General features: G+C 39.3%; 2 protein-coding genes and 1 long non-coding RNA gene across 4 annotated transcripts; 1 reads left to right on the top strand and 2 right to left on the bottom strand.

Annotated features, from left to right (window-relative positions):
* Window positions 1-1,278: 1,278 nt before the first annotated feature.
* LOC116210723 (ABC transporter F family member 1) lies at window positions 1,279-4,529 on the bottom strand. Its single transcript, XM_031544744.1, has 6 exons — window positions 4,379-4,529; window positions 3,999-4,232; window positions 3,539-3,612; window positions 3,224-3,434; window positions 2,872-3,106; window positions 1,279-2,768 (listed from the first exon to the last, which is right to left on the bottom strand). Exons 1-6 carry the CDS (start codon window positions 4,514-4,516, stop codon window positions 1,711-1,713), a joined length of 1,950 nt encoding a protein of 649 aa, XP_031400604.1. The 5' UTR covers window positions 4,517-4,529; the 3' UTR covers window positions 1,279-1,710.
* Window positions 4,530-9,437: 4,908 nt separating this feature from the next.
* On the bottom strand, window positions 9,438-11,796 carry LOC116211805 (heavy metal-associated isoprenylated plant protein 3-like). 2 transcript variants are annotated; one of them, XM_031546315.1, is made up of 5 exons: window positions 11,637-11,796; window positions 11,368-11,500; window positions 10,909-11,186; window positions 10,414-10,501; window positions 9,438-10,204 (listed from the first exon to the last, which is right to left on the bottom strand). In XM_031546315.1, the coding sequence occupies exons 1-5, from the start codon at window positions 11,754-11,756 to the stop codon at window positions 9,732-9,734; spliced, it is 1,092 nt and encodes a 363-aa protein (XP_031402175.1). In that variant the 5' UTR covers window positions 11,757-11,796; the 3' UTR covers window positions 9,438-9,731. The 2 variants fall into 2 exon arrangements, with proteins under 2 accessions (XP_031402175.1, XP_031402176.1); XM_031546316.1 differs by having other exon boundaries at window positions 11,368-11,497; window positions 11,637-11,786.
* Window positions 11,797-15,249: 3,453 nt separating this feature from the next.
* LOC116210333 lies at window positions 15,250-16,646 on the top strand. The gene is made up of 2 exons (XR_004157468.1): window positions 15,250-16,255; window positions 16,361-16,646. It is a non-coding gene; the product is annotated as an uncharacterized LOC116210333 (long non-coding RNA).
* Window positions 16,647-16,733: the final 87 nt, after the last annotated feature.

Below are 16,733 nucleotides of genomic sequence, written 5' to 3'. Positions count from 1 at the left end.
ATGTCCTACCATGAAGAAGAAAAGTTATGCGTTCGATGATCAATTATGCGAAGCAAAGGGCAGAGAGATTTTGATCAAAATGTATGGCCGGATGTGGTATGGCAATGTATGTGGATATAGTCCATACCGACGGACAGATTTTCGTCAGTTCTGGTTATTTCTGTCGTGATGATTATATTAATTTATCACTTTGTAAGCATACACCATATATATAATAAATGAATCTCGTCTCTTGAAATTTATTACTTTTCTCCATTCCAAATTATGATGGTATAAGCAAGAATGCGTTACGTAAATAACTTTGATTGAATACTCGATCATTGTTTATGTCTATTCATCTTCAGAAGTTCACATACATGCATGGTCTCAAATCTAAAGACATCAAAACAATGGAGATCATTTATAATACAAACCAATAAATGACGTACAAATAACACAATCATTAAGTCCCACATATAATTCCACAAAAAAGAAAATGCGAGTATCGCAGATAATATATAACAAAACGTTCCGTTTGATCATTTTTCCAGAGTAAGAGTAAAATGGTACAATATAAGGGGGAAAAAAAGAGGAATGAATCACAGGTAGAATTCAAATGACATCTCCCCCGTTTCCTAGTGATCGAAATTTAAAAAAAAAAAAATCTCTGATGTCGTAGATTAATAAGCATGACCTAAGAATTCAGAGAGAGAGAGAGAGAGAAGGCTTTTAATGCATGGGCAAGTTTTATCAATGTCTCAGCCGACGGCGAGGCCGATCCATCGGATTCATGTGACCACAGTAACCCTTCCTTCCGGCCTGTCAGCTTTTATATTATTCGGCCGATCAATAGCAAATGCATTTTGAAAATGGCCGGTCCACTTCTTCTCTGACTAGGACAGTAAATTTTTAACTCAAGAAAAACTTCCCGAGAATGTCCTGAGCCCAGTGGGCCCATTCCATCCCACACAGCCACTCACATATGATCCAAAAACAAGTCGGCGTAGGCAGATTCATTCAATTAATTTTTTTAACACACTATCAATATCAGTCGGGTCAGGCCTAACACATAGATTGAGCTCTCCTTCGGCCTCAAGAAGTTACTGACAATTCTCTCCGCCATGATACATTAATCGTCTGGAGTGTTGCTAACACTTCCACCTCTGCCGATTCAAAGTTCGGTTATGTTCAACATACAGATCATTGATGATACACACAATCCCCTAGCTCGGATTGCCGATTCGATGACAGTGATAGTAAGTCCATCCCTTTCTCAGAGAAACAAAACAAACAGGAAGATTGAAAGGGAATTCAGGCTCTTATTAAAAATACAACTAAAGATTCAATAATACTCTGAATAAGCTTCATAAGTACAACATATAATTAAGGACCCTTGGGTACGGCTAATAGCCACCAATGGTAAATATCATGTCGGGTCGGATCAACAGCATAAAGAAAAATAAAATGTCGCGCATATTGAAAGCATCCGAAGTCGGGCCAAAAAAAAAAAAAATCTCTCAGCTGGACAGAGGGGCCCAGCCGGGCTCCAATCAATAACTAAGCCTTCCGCCCCCTCTTCCCGCCCAGCGCAAGAAAGGTAACTTCGTCCCATATTGGCTAAAGCTAAACCGCGATTCCCAATATTAACTACCAGAAGACCGTCATCGTTGTCGTCGTCGTCGTCGTTGCCATTGCCGCCATCATCAGTGATGATAATAGCCCGCCTCAGGTTTAATCGAACATGCCTGATTTGCTCTTGAGGTGCTCCTTGAAATCCATAATATCACCCTCCCATCGCGTCACGGCTTGGTTCTCGCACACCCATATCTCGTGTGCCACCTGGTTTATGAGCCTGAAGTCGTGGCTCACGAGAACCAGTCCCCCATCCCATTCATTCAGCGCCTCAGCAAGTGAATCGATTGTCTCGATATCCAAGTGGTTGGTCGGCTCGTCAAGCAAGAGCATATGGGGTTGCCTCCAAGCAAGCCAAGCAAAGATCACCCTGCTCCGCTGCCCATCGGAGAGATTCTTCATGGGCATCACCTGAGCCTTGCCCGTCAGACCAAACTTCCCAATGGCAGCCCTCATCTTCTCCTCCTCGTTGCCAGGGTACTCCCTCATCATATACAGGAGGGCAGACATCTCAAGGTCAAGTTTCTCAGCAAGATGCTGATGGAACTGGGCGATCCTAAGGTGGTTATGCCGCCTCACCATTCCATCAGTAGGCGCCAAGTCCCCCGTCATCAGCTTCAGCAATGTGCTCTTCCCAGCCCCATTAGGCCCTACCAGAGCAATTCTCGAGTCCAAGTCCACCCCAAAGTCAAGGTTCTTGTAGATAAGGTTATCAGGAGTGTAACCAAATGTTACCTCAACAAACTGCAGGACTGGAGGAGGAAGCTTGCCCACATCAACAAATCGGAAGACCAGGACCTTGTCTCTTGCGACCTTCTCTGTAAGCCCACCTCGCTCCATTTTGGCTAGTGTCTTCTCTTTGCTCTGGGCTTGACGGGCCAATTTTGCGGACCCATGCCCAAATCGGGCAATATAATCTTTCATCGAGGCAATCTGCTCCTGCTCCCACTTGTACTGCTTCATCTGATTCTCCTCCAGTTCAGCACGGGTCTGGACATATTGATCGTAGTTTCCGGTATAGAGCTTCAATTTCTTGCTTTGCATGTGAATGATGTTTGTACAAACACCATTCAGGAAATCCTGTGAATGTGATACCACCACGAGGATCCGATCGAACTTCTTCAACATCTCCTCAAGCCAGACACAGGCCTCGAGGTCTGCGAGACAAGGAAGAGATTTCATCATCAATTCTAAAATTCTATACAAATCAATCCAACATGAGACATGAAATTCGTACTTGAGTCCTAGAGTCGAACTTACCAAGATGGTTAGTCGGTTCATCCAACAACAGGATAGTGGGATTCATAAAGAGAGCACGTGCTAAAGCAATCCTCATTCTCCAGCCACCAGAAAAATCCCTGGTTTTCTTCGTCTGCATCTTCTTATTAAAACCGAGACCATACAGGATCTCCGCTGCACGTTTCTCAGCTGTGGCTGCATCGATTGCTTCCAGGCGCTCATACACTCTTTCAAGAGCCTCTCCACCTCCATCATCCTGCAGGAAAAATAAAATAAAATACGTGCCACATTAGGTGGAAAAGATCCTGACATTTCACTTCAGCTCTATTGCACGAACTCCAAATCCATGACAGACATGGTTGTCTGGACAAACCTGTGCTGCCAGAGTTTCGGCCTCCTTTTCCAATTTCAATCTCTCCTCATCACAGTTTATGACAGCCTCAAGTGAAGACATGTCGGAAGCTTCTATCTCTCTGGTAAGATGATAGATATCCATATGATCTGGTATAGGAAGCTCTCGGCACCCAATTGCAGCAAGGAGCGTGGATTTACCACAACCATTCAATCCAAGCAAGCCATATCGCCTGCAATAATAATATCGTTAAACGAGACAGAAGGCTCCCGTCCCTAGAATTTTCCCAGATGAAATTATTAATGTTCGGGTCAAGCATGTATACTAAAGACAAACCTGCCATAATTGAGCTCCAGCTCGGTATCAACAATAAGATCATGCCCGTGAAAAGTAACGGATAGAGACTCTATCTGCAAGATTCAGAAGGAAGATCACATCAATTCATTCACAAGAACGATCTAACTCTTAATCAGTCAGTCAAAATAACAAGTGTTGCATATCGACGGCGGCCGACTAAAAGCTATATTTCTGTAGCTTACGTCAAGATCAACAGCAATTTTCGTTTCACGAAATGAAAAGTGAGATGCTTCCCATTGCAACAGATAGTAACAAACCTAATTAGACGTCCGGTACCGGAGACACTAACCAAAAAGAGGTCCCATCAACACTTTTGTACAGAAATTCCACACCAAATCTATGCTCCTGACGGCCTAAAATCAATGCTACGGGACGATTTAACAGCACAAACGCTCGGCACATCCACCAAACGTTCATCCAAAGAAGGAACGCCGCTTACCCGTATATCCCTCGACAGGGGATGGGAGCAGAGGACGCCGGTGCAGGTCCGATCTGATATCTGCATCGAACCGACTCCGTCCGCCAGCTTATCGACTCCGTTCTGAGCATCGACGGCCCTGGACGAAGCTGATGCGGCGGCGGCGGCTGCGGCCTTTCCGCCTCGCTTGGCGGCGGCGGCTGCCTTCTTCTGGGCGGCCTTCTTCTTGCTGGCGTCGGACACCATCCTGAAACCCTAGGGACGCCGACACAAAGGAGGAAAAAAGAAAAATCAATCAACAAAAGCTCCTATGGCGGCAGAAGATATGAAACAAGGAGATTGGATTGAAAGAAGAAATTCAAGGAAAAAAAGAAAAAGAAAAAAAAAGAAGGAATTTTTACCTCGAGAATCTGAGAATCGAGGGGGGATCGGGAACTCGACCGAAGAGTTGCCTTGTACGACTGGTCCGATGATTGAGGTGGGCAAATTCTCCAGGGAGTGACGAGACGAGGGTTAGAGGTTTTGTTGGGGTCGGACATCGTGGGATATTTATAGCCTCAACACAAAGCTCACTCTCACGTGAGAACTTCCGTTCCACGTGCTACCAAAATCACCGTCATGCTTTAACTTTTTTTTTTCTTTTTTTAAATTTATTAATTAATTTTAAGATATAATTCGTAATCGATTCTTTTAACTTCCAAAATATATATATATATATATATATCTTTTAACTTGAACAGATATATTTGGCAAGAGGGGAGATTCATGTGCATTTTGATCAATCACTTATATCGTGAAGTTAGTAAGTTCTATTTTGATCTAATTTGACTAGATACCAAAAACCATTGTACATGTTCCAGAAATATATTATGATTTACCATAGCTAGCAGCTCGAGTTTATAAATAGATTAAATGATGTGTGAATAAATTAATTATTCACTTCGATGGTGGATCAAAAAGGTAATTTTAATATTTTCATGAATTTCGCAAGTGGCTTTAATGGATTCCCTTCATCCTGAATTTGTGACTAAACTCCATTTGTTTCACGTAAAATTATTTATATGGAAAATAATTTTCAAAAAAGTAATTTATTTTCTCATGTATGGGAAGGATATCAAGAAAATCATCTTCATGTACTTGGAGAGAGGTGTCAGGTGAACTCATGTAAGAGAAAGAAAGAGTAGGGCAACCTAAAAAATGAATTTTGAAAATTTTTACTTTAACTCATTTTTCTCATTTTTTGTCTTTACTTCGTAGGTCGTCCGAAAACACTTTCTTATTAACCAAAGGATTTTGTATTATAAAAAAAAAGAGTATAACGCAGTAGCGCATCTACCCGTCAGATAACTAAAAGGTCTAGAGCTCGACATTCAGTGGAACTAACTGTGTCCATTTATTAATTATTAAAATTTATATTTTATTGTACTACACTTATAAACGTATCTTGTAAAAAAGAAGAATTTTGTGTTACCAAATATAGGAAAATGAGAAATTCACATTCGTGTAAATTATTTTTTCCGAAACAAACAAAGCCATAATTTATTTGCTCTTATAGGTCAGCTTCTCGTTTGACAATTGTTCTCCACGAATATGGCGCGTGGAAGTATGAAAGAGTATAATATTAATTGGGTCGGAAATATGAAAGAAAGTTTGAGGGGATGCTTTAATCAATTGCTTGCGTGTTGGAAATTTGAAGACCCGAAATCGAGGATTCTTTTTTTTATTATTATTTTCTTACGAATGTCGGTTCCTTCCTAACTTCCCCCCTCTCCCAATTAAACGGCCTTGACAACATCGTGATTGGGGCCCAAATCACGTTGGCAGTCGACTTGTGGCCCAATACTTATCAAAAGGGTCCTTTGACCGAACCCAGCCCATAATGTTAGCACTGACTCTGGTCTAAGCAATGGGTCCAATGATCGAGCCCGACCCATCGCCCATGCGGTTCTTCCTCCTGGGCTCTTTAGTTTTGTTCTGTCATTGATTGAATGGCCTATTCCAAATTGATAAATTTGATTGACGTGACTTGTAATTCAATTCGGACAGCAGAATGACGAGCGTGCAATATGGGAACTTACTCCGACAGGTTCCGTTTCATGAAAGCTATTAGTTTCCCCGGCCAGCCGGCCATATTGCCCCTCAAGCACGTTGCTTGACAAAGGATATTTTGGGGGCCCCAAGCCAATAGATGTGGAGCTTATCGGTTCACATTACCTGTCGCATCTCGTCTATAATTACTGGGGCTAGAGAAGTCTAGAATCAAGTTCTTATAGAAATCAAATCTGATTCGGTTCAAGTGATTTAATGTTCGTTCCCTTTAAATAAAATTTTGTGTTCGAATCTTGTGATTGGAGAAAATCACCGTTCAACGCATCGTCTTTTTCTTTTTCTTTTCTTTTTCTTTTTTTGGTTTACTTTTTGTAAAATTCAGCTCAAACATATTTGAGAACAGAAATATATAAAAGAGAAGGCCTATTACGATACCAACTTTTGAAGAAGGGACGGAGAATCAATATGGGTTAATTCAAAATGTTCAGCGTTTGTTTCGTTTAAGTAAAGTGTCAGGTTCAAGTCCTTATAAATATAGAAAATCTATGTAAGAGAGTTTTATTTTTTAGTTGGCCGATTCGATTTAACTAAATTAGTCATGATCTAATTAAATTTTCGAATACTAAAGCCCCGTTTGAATTGTTAAACTAATTTTAGAATCATGATTTTGATTTTAACTCAACACACTACACAACAAAAATACACGTTTTCCAAGTCAAATTTATAATACTATCTCATTTGTCTTTTTCATAATTAAAATCAAAATCATGATTTAAAATCACTCTAACGATTTAAACGCAACCAAAAAAAAAAAGGGGCGGGGGGAAAAAAGAGAGAAAAGTGCGCAATCTGATCCATGATGAATATTGTTCACTCATTGACTGTACGAAGAAATTGCCGATTAATCGCAAGTCTTTCCACTTTCCTAGTCTTCCACCACTATATATTTATATATTCACAAAGACTGTACGACGAATAATAATATATAGGTACCCAATTGTTGAAAAATTTATGATCGACGAAGAATGGAATGACTCGCCCCGCTTTTTTTCTCTCCTTTTCTTCAAAAGATGTCTGCAGCTGCATTGCTCTCCTTTCCATCGTCTATAGAAAGTTCTTTTTCCCTCTTATCACTAATTGGGGGAAAGGGGAAAAAAAAGGCTTTATTAAAGAGATTGCACCTACCAATATTTAACTCGAATGATGCAATGCATATATATATGTATATGATTACTGAAAACACATATATCACTATATAAACGATGTATGTGAATGTGAGCACATGCATTCACCATGCATGCATGATGAGGGTCATATAGCTAGCTGCAGAATTCGGATCACTCTGAGGCTACTGCACTTAATTTATTTATGATCTATTTATTTATAATGCGATCGCGATATGCATGCGGGATGATTCTTCGTGGTTGGGAAGTGGAACTCCATTTCCCATATTTGATTATTAATTTAATTAATTGATAATACGACTTATGAGAGACATGAAGATTGAAGCATGCACTAAACAAGAATAGAGATTAATTATCATCTTGACCACCGAAAATAAAAGGATCTCTTCTGCGTAAAATATATATAATATATTCAGTTACTGCGTAAAAGTATAATATTATTTTCAGTAATCCTTGTTATTGTACAACCGAATCATAAAATCAAGAATAAATTATCCAACCAATTATGGACATATAATATATATATACACACACACACATATGAGCAAGCAGCCATCTTGGACGCGGAGGTTGGGTCGATGAGCGCCAAAACTAGCTCTATGTATCGTACGCGTCTAATGTGGACCCAACACCAGCATAAGTTAAGATTTAATAGGTTCTACTTATCAAAAAAAAAAAAAGATTTAGTAGGTTCAAAAGGATATCTATTGTTATAGTCGGCAGTAGCCAGTTCTCATTTCGGGAATTAACTTTCAGCAGTCCGAAGGCATCAGCAATCACGTAGACAATTACTAGTCTTTTGTCCACGTTTTCAACAGATTACATTAAGGTGTTTGTGTGGGCTTTGGACGGATATATATACAAATATATACTCGCTAGCTAGCTAGTAAAATGATGGGGGTGTGGAACCGTACAAAGATTCCAAACATTTTTCATGTAGCCAAGTGAATACAAGCAAGAAAGAAAGAGACCGATCGAACCCACCCCATTATTATTTCAAAAAACTTGGCTCCTTATAATTTGCTAAGAGAAGTGGACGTTTAATTGTGTGCTGTCAAAATCCACTGAGAAAAAAAGTTTCTAAAAAAGCTATAATATGTGGGACTCTCTCCATACAATGACAGATACACACACACATGCGACAAAGGAAAAAATACATGCAAATTAGGGGCGATGAAAAATCAACCATTGTGATTAATTAAGCTCTATGATCAAGCACACCACAATATATATATATATATATAATACAGCTTCGACCATTAATTCCGAGCTAATAACCATGCATATTCATTAGATATCATATACACACACACACACATAACCTTTAATTATATATGTGATTATGAATAATAATTAATTAAGAATTCAAACTGAAAGTAAAGATTGAGTAATTCGAAAGGCCCATGAGCAACGGCTGACTCTTGAAGGAATATGCAGAAACATGAATAATCAATGCTAGATGCATGCTGCATGCTTAAATATTGCATGAAGTAGAAGAAGATTCTACAAATTGGAATCTTCCAGATCATGCCTTCTACTTTTTGCTTGATAATTATTAATGCCCTTCTCTTAATATATATATATATATATAGCCGTAACAATAATAAGCTCTCCTAGTAAAACACGCGCATAAAATATTTATTTAAACAATGTGCCGTGAACGATGGGGAAGAATTGTGAATGTCCACACCCGACCATTTCTTCTGCGGCATGTCTTTTAATTCAAAAGGCACATGACCCACTCCTAATTATATATACACATTGCTGTCCCTTCATAAACTTTCCATCTCCCTTCACTATTAAAACCCACCCAACTCTTCATATATCACTGCATTTTATTGCTGTCCTTATTGAATTTTCCACATGCGTATTGATCAATGACGGTTACGCATCATTTAAATGTTCTTTAAATTACATCTAAAATCACATGAAAACCTTTCGAAGAATTTGCATTTATACATATATACACAGACAGCATGCACGAGGAGTAGAACGAAAATGAAGAGGGAATATATTCAATATGGGAAGCAAACAAAGATACATTGAGACAAAAACCATTCTACGGAAAAAAGAATAAAAATAAAAGATACGTTGAGACAAAAACCAGAGCAGAGGGAAAACGAAAGGGGTACCAACCAAACCAAGACAAAACATCCAGAAGCACCCAGAAAGATTAACAACATCTGATTAATTATTAATCATTCTCAGAATATTCAAAACTCATCAATTCATTCAAAAGAACAATCCTCTCTAATCATCATATATATCATCAATAATATTCCAAAATGCTTACCAACCAACCATATATAAAATCATACATATATTTCACTAGCAGAGATAGAATTATAATGTGCCACCGACCATTCTTCACCATTTAAACAGAACCACCTCCTATAAGTCTTAACAAAAGTCAACATTCGGCCCACCACCCCCACAAAATTTTCCTCTCCCTATTTACAATTCGATTGATCTTTTTCTAACATGATGATAATCCATTCGTGCTGACTCACTCCAATCACCATCACATGACCGAGCATGCGTTCGGGTTCTCGTCACTGAACATCTGGGGCGCGTGCAGATTGTTACCATATGCAAACGGGTTAGGGTAGGGATAACCGTACCCTGGCCCTGATCCAGCAGCAGCCCCATACATATACCCCGGGCCATATGCTACAGGGCCATAGCTCGGCATCAGCGGGCCAACGTACTCCATCCCGTTCACGTGAAACATTCCACCGTCATTCTCCGCGTGATCATCGCCATCGTCTCCTCCGCCGTCTTGCTTCTTATTCTTCTTCCCGCCTCCGCCTCCGCCTCCTCCGCCATTGTTGTTTCCTTCACCGCCGCCGCCACCATCTTTGTCCTTTTTCGGGCTGACAATCTGGACGGATCTCTTCATCTTCTCCTCCAGGCTCTCAGCTAAGGCCTTCACGTCCATCGTGCCCGTCACAGTCACCAACTCCTTCGCCTTGTCTATGGCAATGCTCGCAACCCCTAGAATAATTCCAGATCAACAACCACCACAATACATTTAAATTGAATCCAGAGAACAGAACACAACTTATTTGTTTCTGAAGTTTGTATTCCCCGATTCGACTTTCGAATTTTATCCGTGTATTGGAAGTAGTGTGAGAGCATTACTTCAATGGCAAGCTTGAGTGAAGCAGAGCTATATGTAAATGCTTTAAAAAAAAAAAAAAAACCTTTGGTTTTTAAGGCAGTTTTGCCGATCTTGACAATGCAACCCTCGCAATGGAGCCTCAGCTTCAGAACCGCCGTCGTAACCGGAGCCTGCCCATTAAACAAATTAATATTAACACTCCCGAAGCTTAAACTAATCAGTCATGACCAACTCATACGAGATTCAATGTATCAATTATATTCAAACACATACATATATATATATATATATATATATAAGTATTAAATTAAGCAACCGCCGTGAAAACAAGAAATTAATGCTTCAGAGACACAACAGACAAAATCAGGGAGAATGAATGAACGAGCTATGGAGGCATGTTTAATCAATGGCGATTTGTGTCTGAAAGTTATGAGCTATTTTCAATAAGATGGTCTCATGCATCTCTGCAAGGAATGGCCAGTCCGGGTCGCATCCGATCGATAAATAACACTTGCTTTAAACTGAAAAAACAAAGGTATATATGTACTGATGAGCAACGTAACATCTTGATAAATACCTCCTTCTCTTTGGCCTTTTTCTCGTCGGCCTTCTTCTTGTTGTCCTTGCTGCCGCTTTTGTTGTCGTCCTTCTTCTTGTTGTCTTTGTTGCTGTCTGATTTTTTGCCGCTGTTACCATTACCCCCATCCTTGTCTTTCTTGGGCAGCTGAGAAGGGGAGACGAGCTCCACCTTCTTGTTGAGCCTCTCCTGCAGCTCCTCCCTCAGCTCCGCCGGGTCCACATCCCCCTTCACCGTCAGCTTGTTCGACTCCCACTCCGCCTTCGCCTTCTCCACTCCTTCAAATCCATCCAAAAAAATAAAAATAAAATTGCGACCCTTCAGTCCCCATATTGACAAAAGCAATCACAGATCCAATTCCACCCATTTCACCAGAAAAAAAACAGAGCAAGTAGCCATGCTGGGAAGAAAACAGAGCAAATGGATAGGACGGAAGAACAGAACAGGGGTCATTCATGCCTTCGATGGTCCTGACGCATTTCAGTATCTTAGTGGCACAGCCCTCGCAATGCATCTCGGTCTTCAAGACCACTGTGATTCCATTGCTATCATCGCTCTTCGCCTTCTCGCCCTCGTCTTTCTTCGCCTTCTTCTACACCCAACACCATAATATGAAGAAAATTGTCACAGGAAAGAAAACACAGGACAGAACTGCCTTAAACACTGCAAGTTACTCAGAGAGAGCGAGAGAGATAATAACAATGGGAGGCTTGGGCGAGTTGACTTACCTCACCCATGGTGAGTTGAGAGTCCACCGGCAAGCCAATCCTCAATGACTCGTAGTCGTCACCGGAGAGGAGAAAAGCAGGGAAAGGGCCGCATTTATAGAGAGGCCCCGCCATGACCATGAGGATGGAAGGGCAATTTTGTCAAGTTACAGGCTTGTCTGTCGGGTCGGGTGGGATGATGATGATAATGATACATACATTGCATTACATGCATGTGATTTGAATGCCGATGGATTGATGACTGATGGGATTGCTGATGATCAGAGTCGATATATTAAAGCTCTCATATTTTTACTTTCTTTTTCCATTTTTTTAATTCTACAATATGACTTTGGAATTATGAGGTCAACAGCACCATACAAAATTTTTAGTTGCTTTTTTATTTTCACTGCAATCAATAAGTGTAAATGGATGACGAAATGGAGAAAAAAAAAAAGATACAGACAAAAATGTCCTAGAAAATAAATTACAGAGATTGAAAAGATACAACAAATTCAGATCACAGTGAGGAAAATACATCTGACTGGAATACATCAAATAGACATAAATATAATTACTTAAATCATTATAGTTACTGTAATCCGGACTCAAATTCTTGCAACTAAACTGTATATGGACCATAGTAAAAATTAGAAAGTAGAGTATAGTGCAATCTATATAAAGATTATTACTATTGTGGAAACATAGAAACAAAATCAAGAGGAGTTTGGAACTAGTATAGTATAGAAATTGTTAAATAATTAATTTTTAATTAATTTTTGGTTTGTATTATATGTATTATGCCTATCAAAGAAAAAAACATTATTTGATAGGCACAAACATTATATATATCAAAGAAAAAAACAATTATATCCTACCGAAAAAGAAAAAAAGAACATCATATATATCATAAATAATAATTGGTTGAGAAATAATTTGCAGATTCCATGCTAAATTCAACAAATAATTATCTGTAGCGTCTAAAGAGTAGCTTAGGAACATCACTAATTGCTGGTAGCTGAGGTAATTAAATGGCAAGGGGGTAAAGGTTTGAGGGGAGGATGAGTTGTCCTCGACCAGAAAAAGGTTCTTGCTTTTCCCCTTTTGTACGTTTGTTGTTCAATTAAGACTCAACCCAACCCGAGCTTGCGCTTTCATCAATGGGGTACATCACTCGCTTAGGCAGGGTTCGAATTAAAGATGGCCGATTCAACTCAAACTTTTTTATCGGCGTGTACATTTGATAGTCATAATCACATTCAGCGATGTCAGGAGTATTCTTAATACTATGGGATGCAGAGTACTCTCATGCGTACTATCAGATGTAGAAGTTCATAGGCCAGCACCCGTTCGAAAATAATGCGGTGGGCATTGCAATAATGCATAAGAATCACTTAGGTACGAAATAGCACCTTGCATACGGCCAAGAAGCAAAAGAACAAATATTAAAAATTGATCTCCACCTCTAACACGTGATGAGATTGGTTCCAAGAAACTTCGTAACAAAAAAAAAAAAAAAGATCCTCCTTATCCTTTCGAGGCGAAACCTGGACTATTTTCACATGCTCATCATATATTTGAATAAATGACAAAACCTTACTTCTGTAATTTAGTTTGCCTTTTCTTATCTTATCTTTTTAAAAATAAAAAATAAAAATTCGGTTTTATATGGGAGGCTATAAAAGCTAAAAAAGAGTAAACAATGTGGCAAGAGAATTTTTGATAGGATGAGTGTTACTGTAGTAAATCATTATTAGCGCTAGAAAACACATGAGAGAGAGGTGCGGATGATGGATAAGTAAAGTGACTTGGGCTGTGGGCAGCACCTTCGGCCCACATCCGGAAATTGGGCGTCATTTAAATTTGTTGCTCATTTAGATCGGCTAGAAGATTGACCCAATACAGTCTAAGCTGGGCCTAGGGGGAGTGAAGATATTTGGGCTACTGGACCCTCGATGCCCGGCCATAAGCTTACTGCTAAACAATTCATTAATATATAAACAAATTAGGTCATGAGTTTCCATCTCAAAACAGCCAAATTGCGTCACCGTCGACGAGGTTGAGGAGTAATTTTTGGTTTGAAATGGACAAAGGACTCTAAGATGGATTTTAAAATTCCACTCCGCTATATTCCAAATATTAATATATATATATATATTTAAATAAGCCTGTAATGATTGTTGGAAAAAAGTATGCATGAGAATTTATTATTAAATGAGAGAAAATATAAAAAAAAGTAATGATTATATTGTTGAATTGACGGAAGAATAGGGTGGAGTTGGAAAATATATTATTAAAATTTGAAAAAGATAAAAAAAAATAATGATTGTGTTATTGAATTGAGGGAAAAGTAATGAATATTATTTAGTATTAAAAAATTAATTGTAATAATGGTTAAGAAAAAGTATGTGAGATAATTTATTATTAAAAATTGAAGAAGAACATAAAAAAAAATAATGATTGTATTGTTGGATGAAGGGAAAAGTAAAGTTGAGTTACGTATAATTTAACTTCATAAACAAACAAACAAACAAATAGCGGATGGATAAAAGAAGAAAAAAAGATTAATAAGGGATCTTTTTCTTTTCTATTTTCATAAGAGCTGCTATGAAATCACAATTTCGTCCATATTAAGAGGGCACAATGCCAAGCATGTGATCTTTTTTTCCATTGATATTAACAACCACCTTACTAATTTAATAAAGCAAATTGACACTTGACACGGTTTTAGAATTACGAGTGAACGAAGTGACAGAAAAAAAAAATAGTGGGTAAAGTGTCACTTTATAAAAATTTTAACGAGTAAAGCCTCTTTTTTTCCACAAATATAATTAAAAAAATAAAAATCTAACATCTAAATATTATACGAGGTTATAAACATTTGGTCGGTCGATTTTCCATCAATCTCTTGCAGGAGATCACTAGCTAGCACCGCAGATGTCTAATGGTTCTTTTTCACGTATCATTTGATTATTTATAAATATCATAGAGAGATACAAGTTCTGCAGAGAAGACCCACGAGGTTGTAGAACATAAAGTTTATGACTCGAAGCCAGTCCGCGCCCCGCCCAGCGCAACCAATTCAAATGGAGATGAAACTGTAGAACGATCATATCTTGGTGAAAAGCATGGAATATGGAAGCGCAGATCATAATATCTCGGTGAAAAGCAGTCAATATGAAAAGTGGCATCGAGATCAATGGAGGCTGGAAAGAGGCCCCCACCCACCATCCAAGAATCCTCACAACCCAATCCGAAAAGGACCTGAACCTCGCCCACCATGACCCTAGTCAATGAGAAAATTGAATTCCTTATCAGCATGGTCCTTATTGATCTCCTTGTCTATCCATTCAATCCCATGATGGATCTGAACCGTCAAAGAGCCGGCTGTTGATCTATGTGGAAATTTAGAAACCGAATTCTTTAGCAGTGATGGTGTCTGTTTCTCGTAGAGTGACAGGTGGACTAATCAACTCGAGCGGCCACGTGGCCGGGGATCATTGGTTAGGAGGTGAAGTCCCACGTGGGCTGGGGACATTGCATCACGTGGCCTTGGACTAAACGGGTTCCTAGGACGACAGACAACAACCACAGCTATTACTTCTCACCCCCCCACTCCTACTTTTTCCACTTTGGACTAATGGTAGAGGCTTTTCCGAATCTTTATCTTCTCACGAAACTCGTCTGCCTCTCTCAGTCTCTCCCTCCCTTTCTCCTTTATGGGGTTTATATTTAGGTGCGCGCCTCTGTGTATAATATGTGTATATATATATATGTGTGTGTGTGTGTGAGAGAGAGATCAGAGCCAGAGCTCTGTCGAGGCCGAGTAAGCGAAGTATTAATGTTACGTACGTACGTCCAAAATGAAGCCTTCATCTGCATTTGCACCTGCACCTTAATCTACTTATCGTCTTCCTTCTTTTTTCTTTTTCCTTTTGTTTTTTGAGATTTTGATGAGGGCACTTGCATTTGTGACTACGCTGCGCGTACGATACATGTATATATATGTTAGCAAAACCGGTAAGAAAGCTATGGCATGGAAGGCAGTTTGTGTCCAGGTGCAGGTGTGGGTGCAGATAAAAGCCATTTTGGTTTCAGGGCTCCGGTTTGCTGACCGGCCGGTCATATACCTCCTGTCGACTAATACATGCAAATTCTTTCTCTCTCTTTCGGTTGTGCTCGCCATCTCGCTTGCAGGTTCATCGACGTCCAAGATAATTTGCTTGGAACCCGCACGCTTCATGCTATCTGAAGAGGCTGCAAACCGAGTAAGGCACACAGATCCCGGGTTTTCCAGGATTTCTGAAATTCTAAAATTTTCGCAATCCCTAGCTCGTTTTTGGTTTCTAATAAATTTAAGTTAATCTTATACCCGCCTGATCCAAGCAAAGATCAAGATTCACTTTACGAGACGCGTATATGATTTGATTGAAGCAGATCCACTGACGACGCCTATGTATTTAGTTCTGTTGGAAATCTCTTCTTTTATTGCTTTCGCAGAGATTTTTCCATGAGCCAAAATTGACTGCAACTGGAGCCTGAGAGACATTACGATTGAAGAGCTAACCAAGCCAACCATCAGTAGTAGTACCAACTGTTGGATCGAATTATCGAGGAAATCAGAAAACTCTTCGCGCATGGTAATAGTGTAATGTCTTGCTCTGATGTTTTGCCAGTTTGATCAGTTAAAGATCTCGGTCGGCAACCTAATTTACGGGGTTTTTGTATATTGATATATTTTCTAGCACCAGCTACCACTGGCCATGGTACCTTTCAGACGGTCGATCCTCATATTCTTACATATATCATGTGGAAGTACATGTCGTTGCAGAAAACCCTAATGAGTTCGTGGCCTCGATCAAACCTGCAGCCTGTCAAGCCTTGGCATCCAAGACTTCATCTTATGTTCATATACGTATGTAAACACAATAAAGGTAGTACGGGGATTAACATATGCTTGTGTTAGAGGTATAAATACTCTGTTCACTACTTTTAAGCGGATCTGATAATTTTTAAGATCACGAGAAAAAATTGTGCAATGCATCCTGCACGAATACCAGCCCAACAATTTTCGTAAGTGTACGTATATAGTGGTACTGAGAAAGTAATCTTCAAATT

This window comes from Punica granatum, chromosome 6 (assembly GCF_007655135.1).
Source record: "Punica granatum isolate Tunisia-2019 chromosome 6, ASM765513v2, whole genome shotgun sequence".
Taxonomy (NCBI): domain Eukaryota; kingdom Viridiplantae; phylum Streptophyta; class Magnoliopsida; order Myrtales; family Lythraceae; genus Punica; species Punica granatum.
Note: the sequence above shows the minus strand (reverse complement) of the source record. Positions and strands in the feature narration are given on the sequence as shown.

Coding starts and splice junctions, on each gene's coding strand:
- LOC116210723 (XM_031544744.1), bottom strand. CDS start 4,516: ATGTCCGACCCCAACAAAACCTCTAACCCTCGTCTCGTCACTCCCTGG. Junction 3,107..3,223: donor CCGAAACTCTGGCAGCACAG/GTTTGTCCAGAC, acceptor TTTTTCCTGCAG/GATGATGGAGGTGGAGAGGC. Junction 2,769..2,871: donor TGAACCGACTAACCATCTTG/GTAAGTTCGACT, acceptor CTTGTCTCGCAG/ACCTCGAGGCCTGTGTCTGG.
- LOC116211805 (XM_031546315.1), bottom strand. CDS start 11,756: ATGGTCATGGCGGGGCCTCTCTATAAATGCGGCCCTTTCCCTGCTTTT. Junction 10,502..10,908: donor AAAAGGCCAAAGAGAAGGAG/GTATTTATCAAG, acceptor TTTAATGGGCAG/GCTCCGGTTACGACGGCGGT. Junction 10,205..10,413: donor AACTGCCTTAAAAACCAAAG/GTTTTTTTTTTT, acceptor GAATTATTCTAG/GGGTTGCGAGCATTGCCATA.